At 36.7% G+C, this 25,391-nt stretch overlaps 1 protein-coding gene across 3 annotated transcripts; it reads right to left on the bottom strand.

Moving 5' to 3' along the window:
- Positions 1–9,022: 9,022 nt before the first annotated feature.
- Positions 9,023–18,559, bottom strand: LOC144443253 (eukaryotic translation initiation factor 3 subunit J-like). 3 transcript variants are annotated; one of them, XM_078132680.1, is made up of 8 exons: positions 18,540–18,559; positions 18,351–18,439; positions 16,176–16,233; positions 15,642–15,757; positions 14,759–14,858; positions 13,171–13,341; positions 12,106–12,179; positions 9,023–10,962 (listed from the first exon to the last, which is right to left on the bottom strand). In XM_078132680.1, the coding sequence occupies exons 1-8, from the start codon at positions 18,550–18,552 to the stop codon at positions 10,852–10,854; spliced, it is 732 nt and encodes a 243-aa protein (XP_077988806.1). In that variant the 5' UTR covers positions 18,553–18,559; the 3' UTR covers positions 9,023–10,851. The 3 variants fall into 3 exon arrangements, with proteins under 3 accessions (XP_077988806.1, XP_077988805.1, XP_077988807.1); XM_078132679.1 differs by having other exon boundaries at positions 12,106–12,203; XM_078132681.1 differs by having other exon boundaries at positions 15,642–15,742; positions 16,170–16,233.
- Positions 18,560–25,391: the final 6,832 nt, after the last annotated feature.

The raw sequence follows: 25,391 nt of genomic DNA on the forward strand, positions 1-25,391 counted from the left end.
GTAGAAACATTTGTGCAGATTACTCCTGTACATAGATATTGTGCAATAAAAGTGATTGTTCAAACATTGAATCTGTGTTGATATGAATGTTCTCGTTAGCACTTATTTGCAATTTACTTAGCGGAAAAGTCTAGTCAGGCTTATTTCTACCTTAGCATACTTGTATTGATTACTGCTATCCATTTACATATGATTGTAGGTGATAAAATAGCACCTTGGTAACTCCACTTTGCAATTTGTAGGAAGCCGTACTGTGCTTGGAATTTGTTCAGCCATTTTGTGGATTTCCTGCAAGGGTTTATGGGAAAATCTCTGGTGATGATGTCACGAATATGTAATCTCTTTGTAGTTGTCAGAGAAACATAGAAAGTTTCTGGTAATATTGACCCAGAGGTAATGAATGAACAGGACTGGGGGTGAGTGTGGGGAGGAGAGATGGGAGTGGGGTGGGGGGGGGGGGGGGGGGGTAGTTTCATCAATACATGTTCAATCATGAACTACCATTTCAATAATGATTAAAGCAAAATAACATGTGATTTTAATCCTTTTCGTATACCACAAGAGGTTTTAACATTTTACAAGAACATTCACGATAATCTTTTCTTTACATGGTTTATTTTTCATAGATCCTTCATGTATATTGTAGGGTGGCAAAAACTCTGATTGCTCATTTGGAAACTTCAAATACAGAACATTAAAAACATCAACAGTTGAACGACAAAGAAGGAAAGAACAGCAAAATTACTAGGAACTGAAGTTTTTCAAAATGCAACATCAAAGTACGACACATAAGACTACTACTATTAACTTGTGTGAATATACCCAAACATGTAATGCTAAAATCTTGTTTTACTTATCATAGTTTTCAAATCCTACATAAACTTTTCATTGGTCTACTTATTAATAACCTAATTTGCATAAAAAAACACTTTGTGAACAGCGTGCGAAATTAACGCCGGTCCTTCGGCCCGAGACCAACAGATTTCCGTTCGGACCGACAGTTTTTCAGAATTACAACAATGTATCGGTCCTTATGACCGACTGAAATTTGGAGTAAATAATAACATTTATTCAAAGATATATCCAATTTTACCTACATGAATCTGATCTTGTGTTACCTATTTTACTCTCGACATCATCTCGTTCAAGTCAAGCGACACAGAGCTAGCTCGCTACGTGTTGTTGTCAATGTTGATATCATGTCTACATATGACGTAGCATACAGCATTTACATTATGAAATTATGTTAGCAAACACATAATTGACCGAATTTCTCCAATTATTTGTGTCTTGACTGATCAGAACGTCTTAGACATCCAGACCCATTTTACGCATTCAGCACATGCGTCTTTTCCCACCATGATATAGTAATTGTTGTAAAGTTTACTGTTCTAAGTGTATGAAACTTTTAACGTGTTTGAGACAGTTCCACGTTGTATTTATAAAGTATGTGGCGATATTTAGAAGGCAGCAATGAGCTTCCGAAGAAGAAGACGAATTTAAACAGACACTGTTTTTTAAAGGCTGGTATTAAAGCTGGTAAATGTTAGCGGGTTTCCCGATCAATTTACCTGGGTTCCTCTTGTGTGTGGCCATGATCAAAACAAACTGACGGAAAACATATAAATTACTCTGAAAATGGCGTTTTAACTAATAAAGAAGGCAGGCACACTTCGTAAAATATCTTCAGTACGATAGTTTTTTTTTTGTAGAACAGTAAAAAAAATGCGTAGTCTGATTGCTTTCAATTTGATTCATATGATAATGTATGTCCTGTCATGTTGTAATCAACGTATAAACTTAGAAATGTTGCATTTTTGTTGCCATTGTTTTATCTGGAAAATTACTGCATCATGCCAAACACGAGTACATATAGTTGATGACACATTATAGTACAGTTACCATATCACGCTCCCACGTCAAAAAAACTTGCATTTTAAGACATGTTTAGCCATACTTCTCTTCATCATGGTCCGATTTCTTACACAAACAGTCGAGTCAGAGACGATACTCAATACACCACTGTATGGTATACGGATAGGGCTTTATGGGGGGGGGGGGGGGGCTTCAGTACATATTTGAAGGAAGACGAAACCGCTATGTGTCACTTTTGTGGATGGAAATTGAAATAAAGTGAATACACAGTTTTCAAGAGGGATAGTTATGCGACAAAACCTTCTGCCATGATGAAGTTGTGGGTCTACTTTCACTAAGAGTTGGAAAGCTACATCAGCTGTTGCCACAGACGATGAATATGACTTTGGATATGTGATTCAGAATTTAGTGAATCGTACAGAGAGGACGGAGAGGACTGTGATCTCTTAGAGATTGCAGATAATGCATATTTAATGATTCATTCACCCATATTATCTACAATGTATGGATATGTATTTCTATGGTGTAATGAATACATTCAGTCTCAGACCACTATAGTCTATAGGAACAGATTATGCGAGAATGAATATTCATAGTTTCTGGGTTCATAGTTACAAATGACAATCTCTACTCATAGAGTCAAATATTACTTGGTAGTGAATCAAAATTTACTTCCAAGTTATTTGTTGACTCTGTGAGTGGAAATTTTATGAAATAATAGTGGATAGTGAACAATTCGTTGTACTCTCTTTTACTTTAGTATATCTAAAGATATGTTGTATCATATTAAAGTTCAAAATCATTAAATCTGTAAATGGAGGGTATATAAATATAGGTCGTGAACGTGAACTGCATTGAGTATGGACCAGCAGATTTCCTTAAGGACCAGCAGTATTTGCTACATGTCGGTCCTTATGACCAGTAGTCATTTTCCCTTAAGTTCACACACTGTTTGTGAATTGTGTTATTGTAACTCACTTTCATATCAAGTAGAGGACTGCTTAATGTTTGTTATAAACCTTATATAACAGCTTCGAGCTCTTCATATATGAATACAAGATCGATCTCCGATCAAACAAGGTGAACTTTGATTCTGAATGTTAATGACCTGATTTGCATATCAATTTGTTTCAAAGGAATGGCTATTCAACATTTACCATCAGTGTAATAAAGTTACCTTGATCTGTTGATATCTGAATGACACGATAGTCAACCTTTCACTTGTCTGTGGTCTTTTAATACTATCGTAAATATGTGCGATTTGATAATAAACCTCCTTAATAAGTATACTGTGATTCTGAATATTAATGAGCAAATTTGCATATCAAATTTGCAGTTTACATCGTGGAAGGGCTCTTTCCATACTGATTTCTGTGAATAATTTGTCTTATGCATTCTGATGACGGATATTTGACCATGATTTGTATCCTTAATACCAATAAGCTTTCCTAATAACCATGTACATTGAATAATAATGAACAGTTCTGTTGACAAATATTGCCACTAAGTATAAACATGTCCCAATGAATGTTATTTCGCTATTATGTCAAGTGTTTTTTGTTACAACTGATGATAATGTTCCTGTATGTTCACTCAATTTGACATTGTCATTACGATGAACTTTGTGAACTTGTGATGATCTCAAGCCATAAACTTGATTCTGCCAAACTGTGGTTTGATCAATTTGTCATCATCATCAGGGGTTGCGTACAGTGCCAGTGGTAAGGCAGTCGACAGCTGTGACTTCAAAACTTCTTCATCCACCAAATTGGCCTCAACACCAGAAACAAGAAGAAGTTTCTTAATATCAGCCTGGAAAATCACAAATACTCTACGAGTATTATCGGACAGTGTGCACAAAAAACGAAGGTATGAGTAGTGGCCGCAAGAGTCAGATGTGTATGTATTGAAGCAGGTCGGACATTGTCCAGTTATGTCCAGTTTCTTGTTTATGCATCCTGGTAATTTACAACTGTCGTAAATCTCAATATGGCAAATGTCGGTTATCGTTGCTTCAATTGGGGCTGCAAAGTCGTCATCACAAAATCCAGCTGGTGGTTTGGCAGGCAAGGAATACAGTTTGGGTGCTGCTCTTTTATCTACAATCTGAAATGGATAAGGAACTCATGAAGTCAATCATCATTTTGAGGTCTACCCTGAATTTATGCAAAGAACAGTACTGCATTTAGGTCTTTCTCATGTACATGTTCAAACTGAAAATGTGAGTTTTGACACTAAGGCCACATAAGTACTAAAACTGCTACACTGGATTTGGGGTCCCATTCACTTTGTATTTTGTACTTGACTCTGTATTGACATAAATCACCTAAACTTAAACTGTTCACATTTGGGATTTTTATGCCGAGTTAAGATAAGAGTCGTCTCAGATTTGACACAACTTGTCCTGTGAACTTGTTTACAAAGAGGTCAATATATCTTTCCATCCTTTATTTGGTGAATATCTTATTCTAATTAAAATTCAAAGACAAAACAAAGTAATCACATCAGTGATGATCATCACAGCATTTTGAACCAGAAAACTGACAAAAAACTTGGTGTGTCCATTAAAGTATCCTTCACCTGAATTTGACAATGAATCTCAGTTTGCAAATCGACGTCCCTGTATGTGGACTGACGCACACCACTGAAGAACAAGACATCACCAACATTGTACTCGGACTCGGCAAGGTATCCCCAAACAGCTATCTTATAAATGTCCAATTGCTCATCTTGAATTAAAAGGTGACGCAAGCTGACTTCCTCACAGCGCCACTGCACAAATCTAGTTTTCACAGCTGACACCTGCAGAAATACGAAAATACACATAAAAGGCTTTATAAATTTGAGTGGATGTGACAATCAAATCAATAAGGAGGGAAGGGCTTCAATACAATCTAATGTAAGTCAGGTGACAACTGTTGAGTTGTACGCCCTTCTCCTGACTAAAATATTTTCTTTGCAGGGACATCCAATATTCATTTAGTTTTGAAGTCTAAAATATTGCTATGGAGTAGCTATAGTGTAGTCAAAATTGCTAGAGATTTAAAATAAAAGAGGAACGCTACATAATTTTATTTCACGTAAATTTTGTGGCCAGGAAAAGTATTTTCATTAACTTTGGGTTTAATCATTTCGTGATTTCACATAAATTTCGCTCGGTTGCAAAGAAACCCCATTTTGAAATCTTTAATACGCATGTTGTTCTTTCCAAGGTACACTGTTTCCTGATTTTCATCTTTGAAATTCAAAATGACTTTCATCTAAAAACATTTGAGAAGGATCATATGATATACAGCTTACCAGGTCAATACTTACCATTAGTACCAAGCCTTTGATATACATAGTGTTTGAATCTCACAATATCCAGTTTCCAAACTCGGAGATACAGAGATCACAGACACAGTACCCAGGAGTATGAGTATAGGCTTGCAAATCAAATACAAGATCTCAGACTGAATTCCACAACAGATCAGCAACAGTAAATTATTCGGTGTTTTCTAGATCAATTCTGTATGTTGGAGTAAAAAGGATCAAAGTGTTAGAGGTCAACGAACTCTTTAATAAGAAAGAGAGGATTCCACAAAGGCAAAAGTTTTTCTTTGAGTGAGTGAACTACACTAGGTAATTGTGACAAGGGATACACAGAAAATGAGGTACAAAACTTTTTAACCAAAAAGCCAGTATACTTGCAGTACATATCTAACTGAATTGCAAAATAAAAAGTGTTGTGAAATGTACAAAGTGTGGGTTTTCTCCAGTTTGTTTTTCAATATGTCAACTTGAAACCTGGAAACATACATATAATATTGTCATACAGATCTGAACGAACACCTAGTCCTGGGGAGCCATTTCTCTTAAGTTATGCTTACTTCAATTTGCATCCTTTGCATAAATCTATAAATATAACTTCCTTATCTTATCTCAAGTTGTATCTGGTGTACCGATCTCTTAAGGTCGTAAAAACTCTTTGATATTCAAATATTTGGACTATTTTCGTACACTCTGATGACCGTAATCTATTTGTATTGGTCATAATTGTTATTAGGCTCAACCAAGGATGTATTGGGGGGGGGGGGGTCACTTTACCGACCTTGTCAGGACATTATGGATGTATGGGGGGGGGGGTTCAACTGATGTGATCACTGATATATATTTTGTAATATTGTAATTGTATAAGTTCATAGGAGTTCAGTTTCTTACTGGGACTTTATCTGGACATATGGGCTTCGCCAGAACTCCGACACATCTCTATTCAAAGCAAACGTGTTGGAGTTGTCGAAGTTTTCTAGAGCTGTTCATGTACAGAAAACTAAACAGTCATTGAAGAGTTATTCCGACAACCAAACATCAATGTCTACTTCCATGTCCAACCAGCTTTAGAACCAAGACGACCACTTTACCAACCTTGTCAGCCTATCAGGTCATTATACATCGTAGCTCTGGAAATATATGTATATACCATGGACCGGAGATTTGTCGGAGCTCTCGTAGCGTATATATATTTCTAGTCCTGCTTGCATACGGAGGAATTCGGGACTCGATTCTGACAATTGTCCCTCCCCCTCCCTGTTTAGAGTCAAGTCAGTAATACAGACTCGTGCACCGTCATGGAAGCAGGACTAATATATTTCCAGAGCTATATACATTCCTGCAGCTGCCCTACCCCCAGAGGAAAACCGTCTGCGAAACTAAGATCAAACAGTGACAAACAAGACGACAGAAATCCTAGTGATAGGGCACGCTCACGCTCAGTTTGCATTGACACAACGTACCTCTTCCAAGAGTAAATCAAATGTATGAGAGAATACTACATAAAACATCCCATGTACATGTACGTACCGTGCTAATCTTGCATCATGTGTTAATTTAAAGGGCTGCTTGCAAATAAAGATTTTGCAACGGGTGTGCAGTAAACTTACCTAGTAGACACGAGATCCCCCTGGACGTAGATGCTCGCGTCAGGAATGGATCAAGTAGAAACACTTTACTTTGGGTATCTTGAAACAAATCCAAAAATATTGCCTGATGATACACGTATTTCGCTCAAAAAGAAGTGCGCAACAAGTTTTTGCTTACCTACGATATGCAAATGATGGGAAATGGTCAACGTCATGTGACATGATGAAGCGGAAATAGTGATAAACTTTGCGTAGATAATTAATGTATGAGGTCATCGGATACCTTGTTTGATTACAACACGTTCACTGTTTATACCACAGTCACTTGTCTATTCCAGGATAGTATTACTTTAGTCTAGGATGATCATAATACAAAATAATGTCGTTATTAGGTATATACGATATTTCAAAAAATACCGTTGCCGGTTATTGCCCTGATATATATCGAAATCGCTCTCTTCATTATACTTCGTAACTTCACTTGATTATTTTCGTCAAGATTGTTAAAATTGAGAAAAATTTTAACATTCGTATATTTGTTGTCAGTTAGCGTTTAGGGGATTCATGTGTAGATATAGTAATTTTTATCTTATTTTATTTTGCTGGGGGGGGGGGGGAGTTCTGTTTATGTGCGCTACGAGGACGAGGCGCTAACTCGGTACCGGTGGTGCGATATTGTTGAAGTTTCTATAAAACTTTCCCGGATTTCGCACTTTGCGCTTAAAATAGTTACAACATAAGTATTCCTGTCCATTTCCTTGTATCAATGAATATTGTATATTTCATCAAAATAATTACTAGAGGCGAAATGACGAAGAAATGGCAAAGTTTTATGCTTAGTTTTTCCTACTGGAATCCGTTCTCCTAAAAATCCAAGGCAATAATATTAACTTAGTATATCACTTACAAGTCTCTTCAAGCGATTCAATAATTTTGGGGAGCATAGACAGAATTATAACCGGACTATGTCATTGAAGCTGTGCTTTTTCTGCTTATACGAATCGAATTATGGTATCCATGAAAAATACTACCCAATTGAATTACATGTACTGAGTTCACGGGCTGCGTGGAGAGAATGCTTGCCAGGTTCACCATCCTCTTATACACTCACATACAAGTGGGAGTTTTGTCCGTGGTATTTTCAAATTTGGCCGAATGGATTAGAACATGTTTTAGCGGAATTCTGTTCCCAGATTAGTTCTATTGACATTTGTCGCTGTCGACGATGCCTGCTGAGCATAGGCAAACATCGGAAGCGAGTTGACTTAGTCTGTATTCGAGTTGTGGTTAATATGCGAAACATGGGTTATTTTCTAGTAATATTAACATCAGTTTAGTCTTGTGAATATTCCATGTTATTTGGGTGTTCATCATTTTTTCCCACTACCTGAACCAGCCACATATGGAGTCATGATGGGTGAAAGGTTAGTGGCCGGCTTGGAATCTGCAGGTTACAGGTTTAAGCCCCACCACTACTGTTTATTTCTGAATAGCTAAAGTCTTTGGGCACAACCACCAAACAAGTGATCTGAAAGTCAACCCAACTGTATAATTAGGGACCTGGTAGGATAGAGGTTGCAATGCACTTATAGAGGCTGCAATGGATTGTATGCTCCCCAGGGAGTTGAGGAAGTAAAGGGCCATTGTGAGATCTGTACCAGGGGTAATAGTACAGCTCTTTGAACAGAGTGGAAAAGTGCAATATAAAACCAACATTAAAAGTGCAATATAAAACCAACATTATTATTATTATTATAATATGTGTTGTTGTATATCATCAGCTGTTAAAGTAACACAAGCTGAGCTTTTTACTTATGAGAGAAAAAACTTATACATGTATAAAACCTTAATTAAAACTATTCTAGTATAAAGTTATGTTGCTGCATGCATTCTATGACATTACACACTGTCTTCTGGTGTTGAAAGAAGTTAATTACATAGTAAGCATAAGATATTATTTATGCATCTACTAAATTACATCATCAGATAGTTTATAAGTTATATCTTAATACCCAGCTTGAGTTCTGTCAATTGCAAGTGATGGTGAAGTATGCTTCAGTAAGTAGAATACTGTGAGAAATTGACAATAGAAAATACACCCCAAAACATAAAACACTCAGCTTGTGCCCCTTTAAGACGATCTTTTTTCAAATTCATAAAAGTGATAGAAAATATTCATCAGTAGAAAAACATGAACTCAGGTATACACACACACACTAGAAAAAGGACATTACACACAAAATTGCGAGAAAAAGTATATTTTTTAATGAATTGAGAGACAGCATACATCAGTATTACTAGTATATGAACTGATTTGAGCTGCTCAAATTACTATCCCATAATATTATTCTACTCTAATGATAGGTACAAATTTGGAACTACATGTATTCCTGGTTATTCTACACACCCCAGGCATCTACAACAACTATGAATTCACTGCCAACGTTTTCCATCTATTGCCAAGCGACCTTAAAAGTTTGTAACTTACAATAATTTTATGGTACAGAAAGGTATACACCAGAGCGGTGGAAGAAATTTGCATGCATTTATTGTTTGTGTATCATTCGCCTGACCTTTCATCATGTCATTTGCGTAACCTTTTACCCATGATCCAACATTCAAAATGGTGGCAATAAGAGACCCAAAAATGTAACAAGTAAGATTGTGAAACCTGAAAAGAGACTCCAGTTTTTCACCCGTTATTCTGTACAAAACTGAGAAAACCTGTAAAACTGAGCTACAGGATATGGAAGTTCTGTGCAACCATCTCAACCATGCCTATTTTCATGGCTTCTTATAACATACAGTTACTATTAAACTAATGATATTTTGACATGACTGAAGATTACTGGACGTGATTAAACCCCAAAGTTTGCAGAATCTGACAGAACTTGCCATTCTATGAAATTTGATGTTAGGGTCAGTTGGGGCCTGGAGTGTTTATGTGTGTTGCCATTAATCTTCAGTCACCAGTGTATTTCCACTGAAATACTGTAAAACTAGATATTTTCATCACTACAAAATTTTGCAATTTTAGTCTTCAGATAGTTCTCAAAGACTAATTTGAACCAATTACCAGACTGGTGATCATGTACAAGAAGGCAGTTAAGTCACTACTCATTTTTGCATTTTCGTTTTCCAGCAAAATAACCAAATATAAGTCTTGAGCAAAGTTGTCCAGGTTTACAGTAAACTCACCATACATGCAGGCAGTTATAACAGTGTTGACCTGTTATTGCTCAGGCTTACAGTGGCTGTCTTCCTACAGTCATTTGTCCAAGTATTCAACAAACCGAGCTAAAACCCGTATCCCCTGGCCTGAACAATACAGTGCTGAAATAGATATTGTGATATACAAAGTACACCTATGATGCTTGGGAAATGATACACATGGTAAGAACAAATCTTATAACTGACTCCAATCTCTTATTGCACAAAATAAGAATGTACATTTTCTTCTGGTTCAAATACCATCACTTCTCTCTAGTTTTTGGATAAGGAAACCTTCAGTGTAGTACATGAGCTGCCAAAATAAGATCTATTTTAAAACATAACTGTATGGTTGGATTTGGCTGTGACATTTCTAAAAAAAAAATTGGTTCATTTATTTCAATGAATTTTTCAAAACAGGGGTGCAACGTGTTAGGATGAGTTTCAATATTGATGGCCGATAAGTAAATAATTTTATTCATTTCAGAACAAATTCAAACAGGTGGTTACTGGTATACTACTGAATCCTTGATTATGGAAATAATAGGCACAAGAAATGTGAAATCTCTTCAGTTATCAAATGAAAGGTCATGCACTTGACAACTGTCTCTGGGTCAAAGGTTACATAAACTTACAACTGTCTCATGGTCAAAGGTCATGAGACCTTGAATTTGTATTGGATCAAAGGTCATGCATTTGACACCAGGTGGTGCAACTTGGCAATTGTCATTGGGTCAAAGGTCATGCGACATGACATGACACTAGGTCAAAGTTCATGCAACCTGGTAATTGTCACTGTGTCAAAGGTCATGGAATCTGACAGAATTGTGGTAAGAATCAAATCACTAAATTGGAAGAAAAGCCTGGGTCACATAAAATCTTCATATTCATCACCATATTGTGAATAATCTTCAAGTGCATCTCTCTTAGATGTGGATTTAATTACTGCACCTTTCTTCTTTTTCGTTTTGCCTTTAGCCTGCAACAGAACAACAACACAACTATCACATATCAGTTACTGTTCAAAGGGTAAATTAATATCATGGAAAGTTTTGTGGACAAAAATAAGAGGAACTTTCTCAATCTTTCATTATTCTAATTGATCAAAGCAATGATAGTTTTAATTTATCAATTTTTCAATATATTTAACCTAGTGCTACAAACAATTTGGTCTGCATGTTGTTTTTATCGTTTTCAGCAGATCTTTACATCTTACCATGATAGTGTTTTAAAAGCCCATGCTAGATTAGGATACAAATCTGGGTAGGAAATAGAGTTAGTGTGGCAGGGTTTTAGGTAAAGTTGATCCCGAACAAAAGAATGATCCTATGTAACCCGATGACTCCACTGATAAGATTATAACACTAGAATATCCAGCATCATTGAACTAATACCCATACACGAGCCAACGCGTGCCTTACGTTCTAGTACTCATCTTACATTTGCCATTCCACGTGTTGCAACTACCACGTACGGATATCGCGCCTTCTCTGTTGCCGGTCCTAAGTTATGGAACTCTCTCCCAATTCACATTAGGAGAGTGGTATCGATCGAAACATTCAAGTCCCAACTTAAGACATACTTGTTTACAAACTTTTAGAACATACTATACTTTTATAAGCAGTAATCAATAAGTTTTTGTTTTTTTTCCTCTCTCTCTCAGTTTTGTAAAGCGCATTGAAGCTGTTGCGTAATGCGCTGATAAGAATTTATTATTATTATTATTAGTATATCACATATACGATGTACAGATAAGTTTTTGAAATTGATAACTTAAGAAAACTTTCCAAATACAAAACGTAACAGATTTCTACCCATGAAAAGAGATGTATCTTTGTAATAAGCCCAATAAAAATGTTATAAAAAAAACAAAGAAACCTGATAAATGTGTTGCGGTTTCTCATTTAGTTTGCATATGAGCTTATAGTTATAATTTAGTATCTTTGCTGGTTGATTTTGAATATGTTCTCTCAACACAAGCTTAGGGAAACAAATTCAGTATTTTACTAGCGTCAGACTAGAAAACGGCAGTGCTTTCCGTAGTAGTATATGGAAAACATGGCATAATTATTATGTAAATGATATGTAAATGATATGTAAATGATATGTAACCAGGCCTTACCTTGCCAGCCTTTGCCTTTTCATTTCCTAGAACACTTATTGTACTGCCTAACCTTTTCACATCGTCTGCTTCCACTATAATATATTCAAAAATGCAAACTAAATTTTCACAATGGTTATTAGAAACACCCACAATCAAAAGTGAAAACACCTGAATGGACATTATGAATGTCAAAATGATGAATTTTCAATGCCCATGTATGATAGGAATAGATAGAGTTGTCTACCAAAGCTTTTGAAAAGTTGGTTTAGAACAATAGATTGATGCTATTATCTCCTCATACAGATTTGATAGCACTAATAATACGCTGTATTCCAGTGACTCAAGTTCCAGCCATTTCTCACATAATCACCACAAGAGGGCGCACCAGATTTGGCAAAGTGAGGGCTAAAATTTGTGTCATGGCAACTAGTTGCATGAAGCAGTGAATCAAATGTTTGTGAAAGAACTCTATATGTTCATAACAGAGTATTACAGTAGTGGTTAGGTATGTTTGATTACTGGTAGTCGCTATGGAAACAACATAGAGAATGTGTGGTATTAACATAGTGTCTACTGTCTTTATGCTATAATACTCTACTAATCTGACCCCCACTTACTGCCAACAAATGACTTGTGAACAGCACTCCTAGTGGCCAAACCATGAAATCTTTTATCTTTCCTATCACTGGAATATGGCGTATTGAAGAACAATGAATGTAAAAATCATGTGTCTGGCACCAGACTACAAGCTAGGAATGAAAGACATATACCCTTCAGTAATTCCAGGATTAATAAAATCTTCAGTTGTATTTCAATACAAACACAGCTTGAATCGTTAACTAGTTCTGCACCATACCAGTAAGCAAGCTTTATCAAGAATCAGCTGTCGTATTTTCTTCTTTGGTTTTTTTTTTATCAAAATCTTCAAATTCAAACTTTTGGGGACCTTATGCATCCCAACATAAAACGATAATATTCTTTTTAATTGGATTACAACGTGAAGAGAAAAAAAATACTCCAAAAATGAAATGAAGGATGATGTCACTAAAATAAAAGTGAAGAAAAAAATTACCAAATACTTACATCCTAGACACGTGTCTCGGTATAAATTTTCAAGAAAAGGAACATAATGGGGTGATTTTTCATATTGGGTAAGTTTTTCTGTTAACATTTTACACAATTCATCGAAGTCTTCTCTACTTGACGGCTTGATGGAGTCTATCGTAACTTTTCCCATTTCTTCTTCTTTAATTCCTGTAATGAACAAAAAGTAGAAAAACTGTCAATAGTTCTATTTAGTTTGTTTTTTTCAATGTTCTCAATCATCCAGGTATGAAGTTAATAATGAAGTAATATGCTGTATTCCATTTACTGGAGTTTTGGCCATTTCTCATAAGCACCTCAAGAGGGCACACTGATTCGGCAAAGTGAGGGCTAAAATCTTTGAAATGGCCACTGGTGAATGAAATGTGTGTGTAAAAGAACTGAACGTTCTTTAAAAAGCGTTACAATAGTGGTTTGACATATTTCGACTACTGGTAGTCGCTAATAAAATAGTATTGTGTGAAGAACATAGAGGATAAGTGGTAACTTTGTGGCTGCTGTCTTTATGCTGTAATACTCTACTATTCTGGCCCTCACTTCCTGTCAACAGATGGTTTATGAACAGCACTCCTAGTGGCCAAATCAGGAAAAATTTTATCTTTCCTATAACTGGAATACAACAATCTACCCAACTGGACTTGCTGTTGATTTGAGTGGCAAGTTTCATGTCCAATTCTAGACAAACTAGGTAGAAGTCTAACTAGGAATTTGTAAATGATATGAAAAGTTGTGACATGAATTTTAGAGGTACCAAAGTTGTTTTTTTTAAAACTGTGATGTCAATTTGATAATAACTGAAATATTATTTTATACTATAGTATTATTGACTTTATTCAACGTTGATAAATTGTTCAGCAATAGGTTCTCCTTACACAATGTTGAGAAATCATATCAAATGCAATCATTAGTTAAAGTTGACCATAGTCTAGAGGACGCAATGTCACCCATGTCAATGATCACATTACTTGAACACTAGGCACATTCTATAAGACAATTTCCCAGTACCTGAAATAAGAGTTTTACCACCCAGACAAGTCATAAGGATAGCGATCATTCACTTTCTTGACCAACACCATGACTTCTGTTCCATCTGCTACACATAGATTATAATACTATAGGCATGCGTGGCAATGAAGTCGACCTTCTTGTTCTATTTTGACCCTCTAGTATGAGATAAAATACTATTGCAAGTACTGAGAATAAGTCAACCTTCTTGTTCTATTTTGACCCTCTAGCATGAGATAAAATACTATTGCAAGTACTGAGAATAAGTCAACCTTCTTGTTCTATTTTGACCCTCTAGCATGAGATAAAATACTATTGCAAGTACTGAGAATAAGTCAACCTTCTTGTTCTATTTTGACCCTCTAGCATGAGGTTAAATGTTATTACAGGTACGGAGAATAAGTCGACCTTCTTGTTCTATTTTGACCCTCTACCATGAGGTGAAATACTATCAGGTACCAAGAATAATTCAACCTTCTTGTTCTATTTTTGCATGAGGTGAAATACTCTTCCAGGTACTGTGAATTTACTGCAACATGACATTATTTAAAGGTAGTCTTACCAAATGCTTCTTTTGCTAATTCAAAATCAGCATCTTCAACTAGTTTCTGTTGTCGTAATCTTTCTGCAGCTTGTTCTTCAGGTGTCATCTCTTCTTTCTCCTTCATATTCAAAATAAATAATATAATTATTGTAATAATCATTACTGGTACAAACAAATTTGGAAAGTTATTGAGATGGTAATCACTGAGCAGTCCCCTAGTCTCCTAGTGTTCAAAATGGAAACTGGAATACCCGGGGGAAAACCTGTGTTTCTCCATAGGGTTACACTGAGTACTATTCTTCTAACATACAGAGCTGGTTAATTTTTTAATCAAACCTAGCCAGTGTTGGACAGGTTCAAATCAAGACTACAGTGGTAAGTATGGCATACAAGCTATTCATTCACCCACAGACAGCCCTTGTCAGCACTGAAGTGATAAAAATAAAACTGAAGAATGAATGAGAAATTACATCATAAGTATGTGTGTGTGTGTATGTATGTATGTATGTATGTATATATGTATGTGTGTATGTATGTATGTACATGTATGTACGTACGTACGTACATATGTATGTATGTATGTACGTACGTACGTACGTACGTACGTACGTACGTACGTACGTACGTGCATGTGTGTATGTATGTATGTATGTATGTATGTATGTATGTATGTATGTATGTATGCACCTGTATTTGTGTCTGAGAAGACTATAAGCCAACATAAAGGTTGTACAACTTGTCACAAACTGTGAAACGAAACACACACTTGAATAATATCAATTACTGAGTTTAAGTCAATGAAATGATAACATGTGAGAAATTGTGGTGTTAGGTTTGATAAAGGCATTTCAAGCTCAAACTTTTCATCAAATTACATTCAAAACTTATAAATTGTCATTACCGCTTCTTCCCTGGCTCTCCTTTCTTCCATTTCCTTCCTCTTCTGTTCTTCCTTCTCTTTAATTCTTTGGGCTAAAGGTTTTTTCTTTTTCACTTGAAGAGCTTTTTTTTCTGAATCTGTGACATAATTTTGAAATATCAGTCACAAAATGAAAATCTTGACCCTGACGTAAGTCCAAATTTATTTTCTTACATTTTATGATACTTATCCTATGTTCTTTCACAGAACAGACACTTCGCATAACAATGAAAGTATTTTTGTGACAGAAGTCAATCTACATGTAAATGAATTGTATTATTTTGAGGTGTCCTTGTCCAATAACAACTATTGGCATGAACCCTGATCACATACATTTTGTAACATGCTCTATCATTGGGCAAAAAATCCATTCATTCATTTACATAGCCAATCACATGAATTCAAGTGATGGCCTATTTATTTATGCAGTTTTAACTTTTCACAAATTTCCTTTGCTTTTGTTTTGAGAACCTTCAACAGCTGTAAAACAAGAGAGAATGTTGTGACTACCCTTACCATCTCCATCTTCATTTTTATTTTTGTCTTCATCATCTGATTCAACATCCCAGCTGTCCTGAGTAGATATAATGACATACACTACATCATATTCCAGTTATTGGAAAAACAAAATATTGTAAAGTTTACCACTAGGGTAATATGTGAAATCTTTGTTACTGTACGGACAATAATAAACTTTTTACACTGATTTGAGCTACAAACACAGACTTAGTCTATGTTGTTTCAGGAAGCCATGATAAAACTATTTTGTAAATTAACAATCCAAAATAAATATACAATAAATACCCAATGCTCATCCACATGGCCACTTTAACAAAACCACTGTATGTGATCATACAAGCATATAAGAACTCTAGTAAATTTTACCTACTTACCACCCTTAGGAAAAACACAGTGTCAGTCAACTAAAAAGGAGAGCTACCATTACTGTCATATGTATCTTGTCACTGTACCTCATCACTCAATCTGATTAAAATCTGATGTGGTAAAAGCGGCTAGATGCCTTTATTTACCTCTATTTCCATCATTTTGTGTCATTTGTTTTGCTCGGAGTGATCACTGCCGTCCAACATCTGAACCTGTGTAATAGGCAATCGCGTTGGAATCTCACGCTTTTGATTGGCCAATCAGGATGAGTGTTACATTGGCAGCTGCACACACTGGAGAAATTGAAGCATGCTGATTGTTTGTGAAACCCTTACAATATTGTTGACATTCAAAGGGACTGTCTATTACACAGGTTCAGATGTGGGAAGGCGCTGATCACTTGGAACAAAACAAACGAAACAAAACGATGTACATATAGAGGTAAATAAAGGCATCTAGTTGCTTTCACCACATAAGATTTCAATCAGGTTGCTAATCACTATACCTAAAAAGACAGATCTATTCTCCACATCATTCTAACTGTACAACGTTTCTGAACTCTACATCATAGTGGAAACTGGCGCTTTAATTGATTGATTGATTGCTTGATTGATATAATAACTATTTGATGATTACAATTCTTGTGATCTGAAATAACATGGAAGTAGTGTGCAGGACTCAATCTTAGAAGTACACCACTGTCCAAGGCACAATTACAAAGATTACAAACATATCAGATTTATGAGTTGGTATCTTGTCAGACCAAAGGAATCAATTGAAAATTGTAGCTGAAATTTCAGTTGGCTAAATTTGTAAAACAAGTGTAGAAGTTGAATTGTAGCTGTTTAAACTTTAAAGTAACATTCAACATATCAATTTCCTTTGAGGTCTGTCATCGGCAAACTTAAACTGACAGAGTACTGGGCAAGGAACTGCCTGTATAACATGGCCTACTTCAAACATGGCCAGTACCACAGAGGAGAACCTAGTCTCATAACAAGACCTCAGATCAGCACAACAGTTAAACAAAAGCAGAGGATGACAGTACCACTGGTACACAGCTCGGGGCAAACTCTCAATACTAATGGTGCCTTTGGAGCTATGTGACCCTTGGTTACATTGAGGGGGCCAAGCTCGTAATTAAGATGAGTTCAAATTGGGGCTGACTCCTGTTGTCATATGACATCTGGACATCTTATGTCCACGATTCAATATTTGCTTGCTTTGACTATTTCATAATATTGTAATTCAAACACAATATCGACAAACAAGGAGAATGTTCTAGATGGTGAAATAAACGTCACATACAAGTGAACTAAATTTTGAGGGCAAATGTACAAGGCCTAAGGGTGTTCATTTGCCGTGGGTGATACTATAGTAGTAGTAGTACTTCCATGATGTACATATCTCAGATTTATGTTAGTATTAGCGGCCCGACTATCTCTCTCTATTCCTTTGACCAGGCCCTAATTGAAAAAAAGCTATGCATCTTTTATTCAGACATTCTACTGTTCTATATTCTTGCCATTTTCCGACAACAGAAATACTAGGAAAAGTGACTAAGCTGACGACACCGGTAACGTTACATTGATGGCGTATGGTTCACATCAAGGAAGTACACTAGGTTCTCGACAGAAACAGTTCGCAAGGGGTGACAATAGGGTGAATATATTTCATAAACCACAATTATCAAACATAATTGGTTAAGAAACTATCACAAGATGTTCAATTTTGAAAAACTGTGGTGAACAGCTGCTAAAAAGCACCCACGTGTGTTAGCCCCGGAAAGAATCTTGGATTTCCTACCTTCACGTCATCGTCCTCGTCTTCGCCTTCCCATTTATCACCCGCAGCGGCAGCGTTAAGTCCTGCTTCAGGATCAAAGTCCTCTGCGTCTGTAGGGAATATAAATAAACTTGGTATAGACACTGATATGGAAATATTCGTCGCGAAACCCGACAAAGTTTATTGAACACCATGTGTTCACGTACTCACCCCAATCCGCCATTTTGATTAGTGAGTGACAGCAATGTATTATGGGATTGGTAATTGTATGTCATTCCGTCCATGGATCAGAAGTGCAGTGTCAGGTCAAAATCCTTCCCGCGGTCGCTTACATTTTCATTTCTTATCATTCATTCATTCATTCATTCATTTATGCATTCATGCATTCACGATTACAAAAAGCAATATCAAATTTTTATACGAAGAACTAAAAATAACTCAGTGAATGGAATGTCTAATTTTACGCTGACGGCCAAAAATAGCAACTTACGAAGCCTAGCTACATCCTACATGAAGCCCTACATGAAACATACTAATACTTGAGTAAACGATTTCCTGTTTCCTTTTCCTGAAATATCCCCTCCCCTCCCACCGGGGAGGGGGGGGTTAGGGAGGGAAATCTCATCGAAGTAAAAATATGATTTCTTTTTCTTTTTACTTCTTGTTCATGATTTTATTACTTTTCTTTATTGCAGAGAACAAAACATGTTGAATATTGAATAGTCGGAATGGCGAAAGACCGAGGAAAGACCGAAGATAATAATTGACATTTTAGAATGAAAAACAACTACTCACAAATATCGATCAAGAAACATATGTCATTACTAAACAAAAACAAAAGTTTTGGGACTTGTGTGATGGCTGTTGGTAGAGGGCGTTATCAGGTGAAATTTGAGAATAGGCGTCCGATCGCGCTGTGAAAGCCATTTCAATGTACAGTTATTCATGCAACCATATTATGGACCCTTCACTAGTTGGTGGCCATGGAGAGTCTATGATGCAACGTTACAAATAAACTAAACAAAACATAGGATTGATGCCGCTAGTATGTGGCATAAAATGGGTAAGCTTAATATCACAAGATACTGTCCGATATGGAAACAAAAAATATTATTCATTCAAAGTTCCGTAGGGTCGTCGCGGTAAGTTGATTTCGTATTAAAAGTTTAGGTAAGATTATTTACTATTCTTCGTGATTTTATTGGAACAATTTTTTAGTTCTGATACCGAAAGGTCCGCACATAACACCATGGCCACGTAATATACTACAAAGCTCGAGGAAAACCACATCACAAGATAAAATAACTCACAAACAACAATACGCGAAACCACCGGGATCCTCAGCTAAACACATTGCAACTTGAAAATGATTCGATTTAATATATCTCGACAGTATGGCACACAAGACAATAGGATACACCTTATAAATAGCCAGATGTGGGTTTTTTCTTATTTGACTTTATTCAGGCGCTGTAGACATTCAGTTGGCACAAATTGATTACTATATAGTAAAACGGTACCATCTCCGAGAGTGTTGAGTTATCGTTTATGATCAAATTCGACAATAAAAAAAAACTTTGATCAAGATCCGTTTAGATTACTGACACAGAAAGAACATAACATACATGAATGTTTTGCAGTGTATTCATGCATCATAATCAGGATCTGTGGTACATGGGGGTCCTAGAACAAAAAATTTAAAATTATTTACAATAGCTGGAATCGTATTCAAAAGTAAAATACAATGCAATAATGGAGAGGGAATGTGTACTTTTGTCGTAGGAACGATGTGCAGTCAATTTTGCAGAATTCATCCGAGAAAGCAAAAACGGTTTTCGAACTATCTTTACGTCGTTTTCAGTTTTATCAAAAATAAAAGGGAAAGTGGAAGCTGTTCGTATGTGACTCTTCACTACAACATCTCCCACTGGATCAACATGCTCACTTCACAGAAGTGTCCCTTCCCCTGAGTCTTCCCTATACTCTACCATACACTGTCCTTTCGCCATCATTCCACTTCAATTTATCTTCTCTACTTTCAAACAGCGCTTCACCAGGAAGTAAAAACTCCAATTCACCATTCACCAGTAAATCTTGTAAACTCGCCAATATCAAACATACCATTTTGTCAGACGGTACGGATTGAAATGTAGACCAGAGACGTGTGCACATGAGTTAACATTATTTAGGGACCGGTCAGTATCTCGGGGGTGGGGTTTCCATAGTGCCGACGAAGTCACTGCCCCCTGTAAAACTGAAAGCAGGCTGATCCCCCTATCACTTATTTCTAAAACATAATGACACACCTCCCATCATATCATGACTCAGAGTGGACTGCTTTAGAAGACAGTACCATCATATTAGCGACTACACATGGTTGAAATATTTTTTTTAAAGTTTAATAGCATCCTGACAGTAAAAGGTGAGGGGAAGCTTGAGATGACAATATGTACACATCTCATGGGGATCCCCCTAGAAACTCTGAACGTTTTATTAACTTAGCGAATGGTTTCGATGGAATCTATAAAATGAAATTTGAAGTAAAGGTGGTGTTTTCTTTACTACAACTCCTCGTCTAATATTTTAAATATTCTTCAGGACGCTCCTTTGAATTTGCTAGTTGGTCCTATAAGCTGCTCGTGGTGGATCGTTGGCTGCTACTACACCTCAGACCACTAAAAGATTTAGAATTGTTTTAGTCGTCTAGATCTGAGACGACATACTAAATATGACATGTGGTGATTGTCTTAACGCTACGTTTAAAAACTTTTTTTACAAGATTTCGACCTTAAAATTAACCCAGAACTAAGAGTTATAGTCGTCAGTAGTATCACGCGTTGGACCATGGTTGGACCTTTCAAGTTTTAGAGCTGTGACCACTATAACTTAGATCATGACGGGTCACCATGTTTTTACTTGACGTTACAGTTACTTCAAGTCTACCAATGCATACAATGGAAGACCAAGCTTCATGGCACTAGCGATGTCAGCTTTGACAAAGAATAGAATATATTACCCATTCCGCAAACCAGAGCCATTATTTCTTCGGCGGCACTGCGAAGCGGTACATCTTCAATTGGATGATGTCGTAAAAAGCGGCTATATGGTTCGGGTTTACGACGGTGCTTATACTTCGTTGCTTCAGCAGAATAATACGTGCTCTGGCTTGCACGAATGTTAATAGTTATGTCTAAGTGAAATGTAAATCAAGAGTAATGTAACAGTTATACTGACTGGGTGCCGTATTTGTAGTGAAGAATCATGATTTACCACATAATCACTGAGTAAAGGACGAATAGTCAATTTTGTTCTCGCGATTTTCTCGATTTCTAATAATTTCTCAATATTTCAAATAAAGTTTTGAATATTGCCACCATAACTATTGTTTCCTCTCACTGTTTTTCCTATTTCCCACCGTTATGCGTTATCACTGTCTTATCACCAATCAGTAGTGTTAATCCTAGAACAAATTCACAGGTTATTTGGACTTCATTATGGTGGTATTTAAATGTCCCTCACTTCTCGCGCCTTTGTGCGCCTTACTACAAAGCTAGGGGTGACCCTAAAACGAATGACAACCTGAATGACGGAAAACGAATGACAGCATTTCTAGGTGGTAAACAGTGGAATGACACCCTTTTCTACATTCAGTTAGTTGAATGACACCCTCTACACTGTAGAACCACTGGAATGACAGCCGCCACTCTATAAAATAAGTGGAATGACAGCATTTTTAATGCTTTGGAACTGGAATGACAGCATTTCTAGGTGGTAAACAGTGGAATGACACCCTTTTCTACAATCAGTTAGTTGAATGGCACCCTCTGCACTGTAAAACCAGTGGAATGACAGCCGCCACTCTATAAAATAAGTGGAATGACAGCATTTTCAATGCTTTAGAACTGGAGTGACAGCATTTCTAGGTGGTAAACAGTGGAATGACACCCTTTTCTACATTCAGTTAGTTGAATGACACCCTCTGCACTGTAGAACCACTGGAATGACAGTCGCCACTCTATAAAATAAGTGGAATGACAGCATTTTCAATGTTTTAGAACTGGAATGACAGCATTTCTAGGTGGTAAACAGTGGAATGACACCCTTTTCTACAATCAGTTAGTTGAATGACACACTCTGCACTGTAGAACCACTGGAATGACAGCCGCCACTCTATAAAATAAGTGGAATGACAGCATTTTCAATGCTTTAGAACTGGAATGACAGCATTTCTCGGTGGTAAACAGTGGAATGACACCCTTTTCTACATTCAGTTAGTTGAATGACACCCTCTACACAGTTCTAAAGCATTGAAAATGCTGTCATTCCACTTATTTTATAGAGTGGCGGCTGTCATTCCACTGGTTTTACAGTGCAGAGGGTGTCATTCAACTAACTGAATGTAGAAAAGGGTGTCATTCCACTGTTTACCACCTAGAAATGCTGTCATTCGTTTTCCGTCATTCAGGTTGTCATTCGTTTTAGGGTCACCCCAAAGCTAGTGGACGATAGTCACGAGTCTAGCAGCGAGACTAACTGTCGGGTCGCAAATTAACGATACTGGCGAAATCACAAATTTATCATCCAACCAGGTATCAGTTACAGGAATGACATAAGATACCAAGTTGTGTGTGTGTGTGGGGGGGGGGATACACTGACTTTTACCGTAATGATGCTTTTTAACTTTATTTCAAGAATATAATTCAACCCAGTGTATTTCTGATATGGTACTATCTTGAAAAGCTTGGAAATTATTGCATGAAAGGGTCTGAATGAGCCTAAAAGTTGGTGTAACCCTCCTCCGGAACTTCACGGTAGAGACCCCTTAGGACCCCAACCCCATGAGAGATGGACATGTCACAGTCTCAACCTCTCCCCCTACCTGTTACTCAACTTACTGTCAATACAAATGTTAACCTATATAGTTGCTAATTACATGTTGGTGCTGTCTTGTAAAGCTTGGAAATCATTGCCCCAAAAGATACACGAATAGCCTAAATTGTGACGAGGCGATATGATTATCTCCCACAATATGGAGGACACATGTACGGCGGGGCTCTCCTGGAATCTTTGTTAATGGATCCGGAGGTATGCCAGGTATGCTGGTATGCTTCGTTCAACATTTCGGCAAATTTTAAATTTAAGTCAGCTACATGGCGTTTTCGCTGAAGGGGTGCACCAATCGCAGCAGATTCAACATCCCGTAGAATTACCACAAAGATCAGTGCTGCGACCAACGTGACCATTAACTTCTTCATCGTTCTGTGACTGCAGTCGGAATGTACCAATTTCAAACGATATATGAAGCTGTCGTACAAACTGGTCGATATGTTAGAAGTCACCCTCCGTTCACACCGACGTACCGACCAATAGCAACCTTCCAAGTCCATTTGCTTCAGTTTTCTATTTTAACAAAACGTCTTACTGAGTGCACTTGAACAATGACAAGCAAGTTATCCATGAAGCTCTCCCAGGCTCTTTATCTAACTTTAACCTAATTCTTACACATGTTATGGTGGCCTAGATCACACAGTGTAACACTATTTTAGTTGAAAGGGGTCTTCGTGTATGTCAAGGAAAGGGAAACGATTAAAATCACAGATTATGCTGACCGGGAAAGTTCTAACCCAAATCCCACCAACCTATTTCAAAATTAACTACACAGAAATATACCAAAATATGTATATGTTGTGTCAACCATGACAAAGAAAATGTAAAATGGTTACCAAACATGGTGCACTTATCGTCAATGATCAACTTCTAAATGAGGTCGACAAAGCTTCTTTTGTCGGCATTATCATTGACAGACATTTATTATGGAAAGATCACATTGAATATGTAACCAATTGTGTTAGGAAGAAATCGGGAATGTTATTTAAATTGAGAAATGTTGTTCCCCAGCATATTTTACTGTTACTTTACAAAACCTTTCTCCAGCCCAATATGATGTATGGTTTAGAAGTTTGGGGCAGTACATATTCATCGTATCTACAGCCAATTATGTATATCCAGAAAATGTGTGTGCGATGTATGACTTACTCTGGGTTCAGAGACTCGTCTTCTCCTTTATTGAAAAAGCTGGGTCTTCTTAATATTTATAAACTTCATAAACTTGGTATAGGAAATTTTATTTTTGATTTGTATATTAATAAGAATCGTCCTCATGATTTAAGCGATTATTTCCGGGTGATCATAGGACATAGCCGAGACACAAGGTTTAAACTTCGGCGAAATGTGACCATTCCGATACGCACAGCTGCCGGTCAATTTTCCATCAGGTTTTCAGGTACAAAATTGTGGAACAGTTTGCCAACAGAAATGAAATGTCTCACATCAAAACATTTGTTCAGGAAAGCTTTAAAAGAGTATCTACTTGACGAGATTTAAACTAGTGAACATAATACATATTCTTGCATTGCTAGCTCGTTTTTGATATTTTCTCCCATTATGATTTTTCTTCTAGTTCTGTGTAGCCCTATCATTATTGATGCATATGAACTCTGAGGTGGAGCCAAACTTAATTAGCGAAAAGCTGTTTTTGACTCCAAATTGCCAATTCCAGTGTTTATTTATTTCCTGTCATTATGTAATTGTCACTTACTTTAAATTGGCAATAAAAATGAAAGAATGAATATGATTGAATATGAGAAAGATGTTGATAGTCATTGATTTAGATACAATCAAAGGATATTGTCATGTTATGTACTGGATCTTGCGATGTGATGAATGCATTGATTAAAAGTGCTGTTCAAGGTAAAACAAAAAGATACATCCTGATCTATCATCATCATCATCATCATTGTGGTCGTCATCATCATCACCACCAACAACAACAAACACTGACACACACACACACAGAGACACACAGTCATTAGACTACTGTGTGCTCAACCCTTTGATGGCATACTGGTCCTTGCATATCTACAGTTATCACCCTCTTAAAAGTACAAGTTGTCTACCCTGTCCTCATTGCACCAGTATACAGCAACTTCTCCGACTACAAATACCATCATGGTATTACGAAAACATTTCGAACAAAAGAGGCAAAACAACAAGTTTTCCAGA

The sequence above is a fragment of the Glandiceps talaboti genome, chromosome 12 (assembly GCF_964340395.1).
Source record: "Glandiceps talaboti chromosome 12, keGlaTala1.1, whole genome shotgun sequence".
In the NCBI taxonomy this organism is placed as follows: domain Eukaryota; kingdom Metazoa; phylum Hemichordata; class Enteropneusta; family Spengelidae; genus Glandiceps; species Glandiceps talaboti.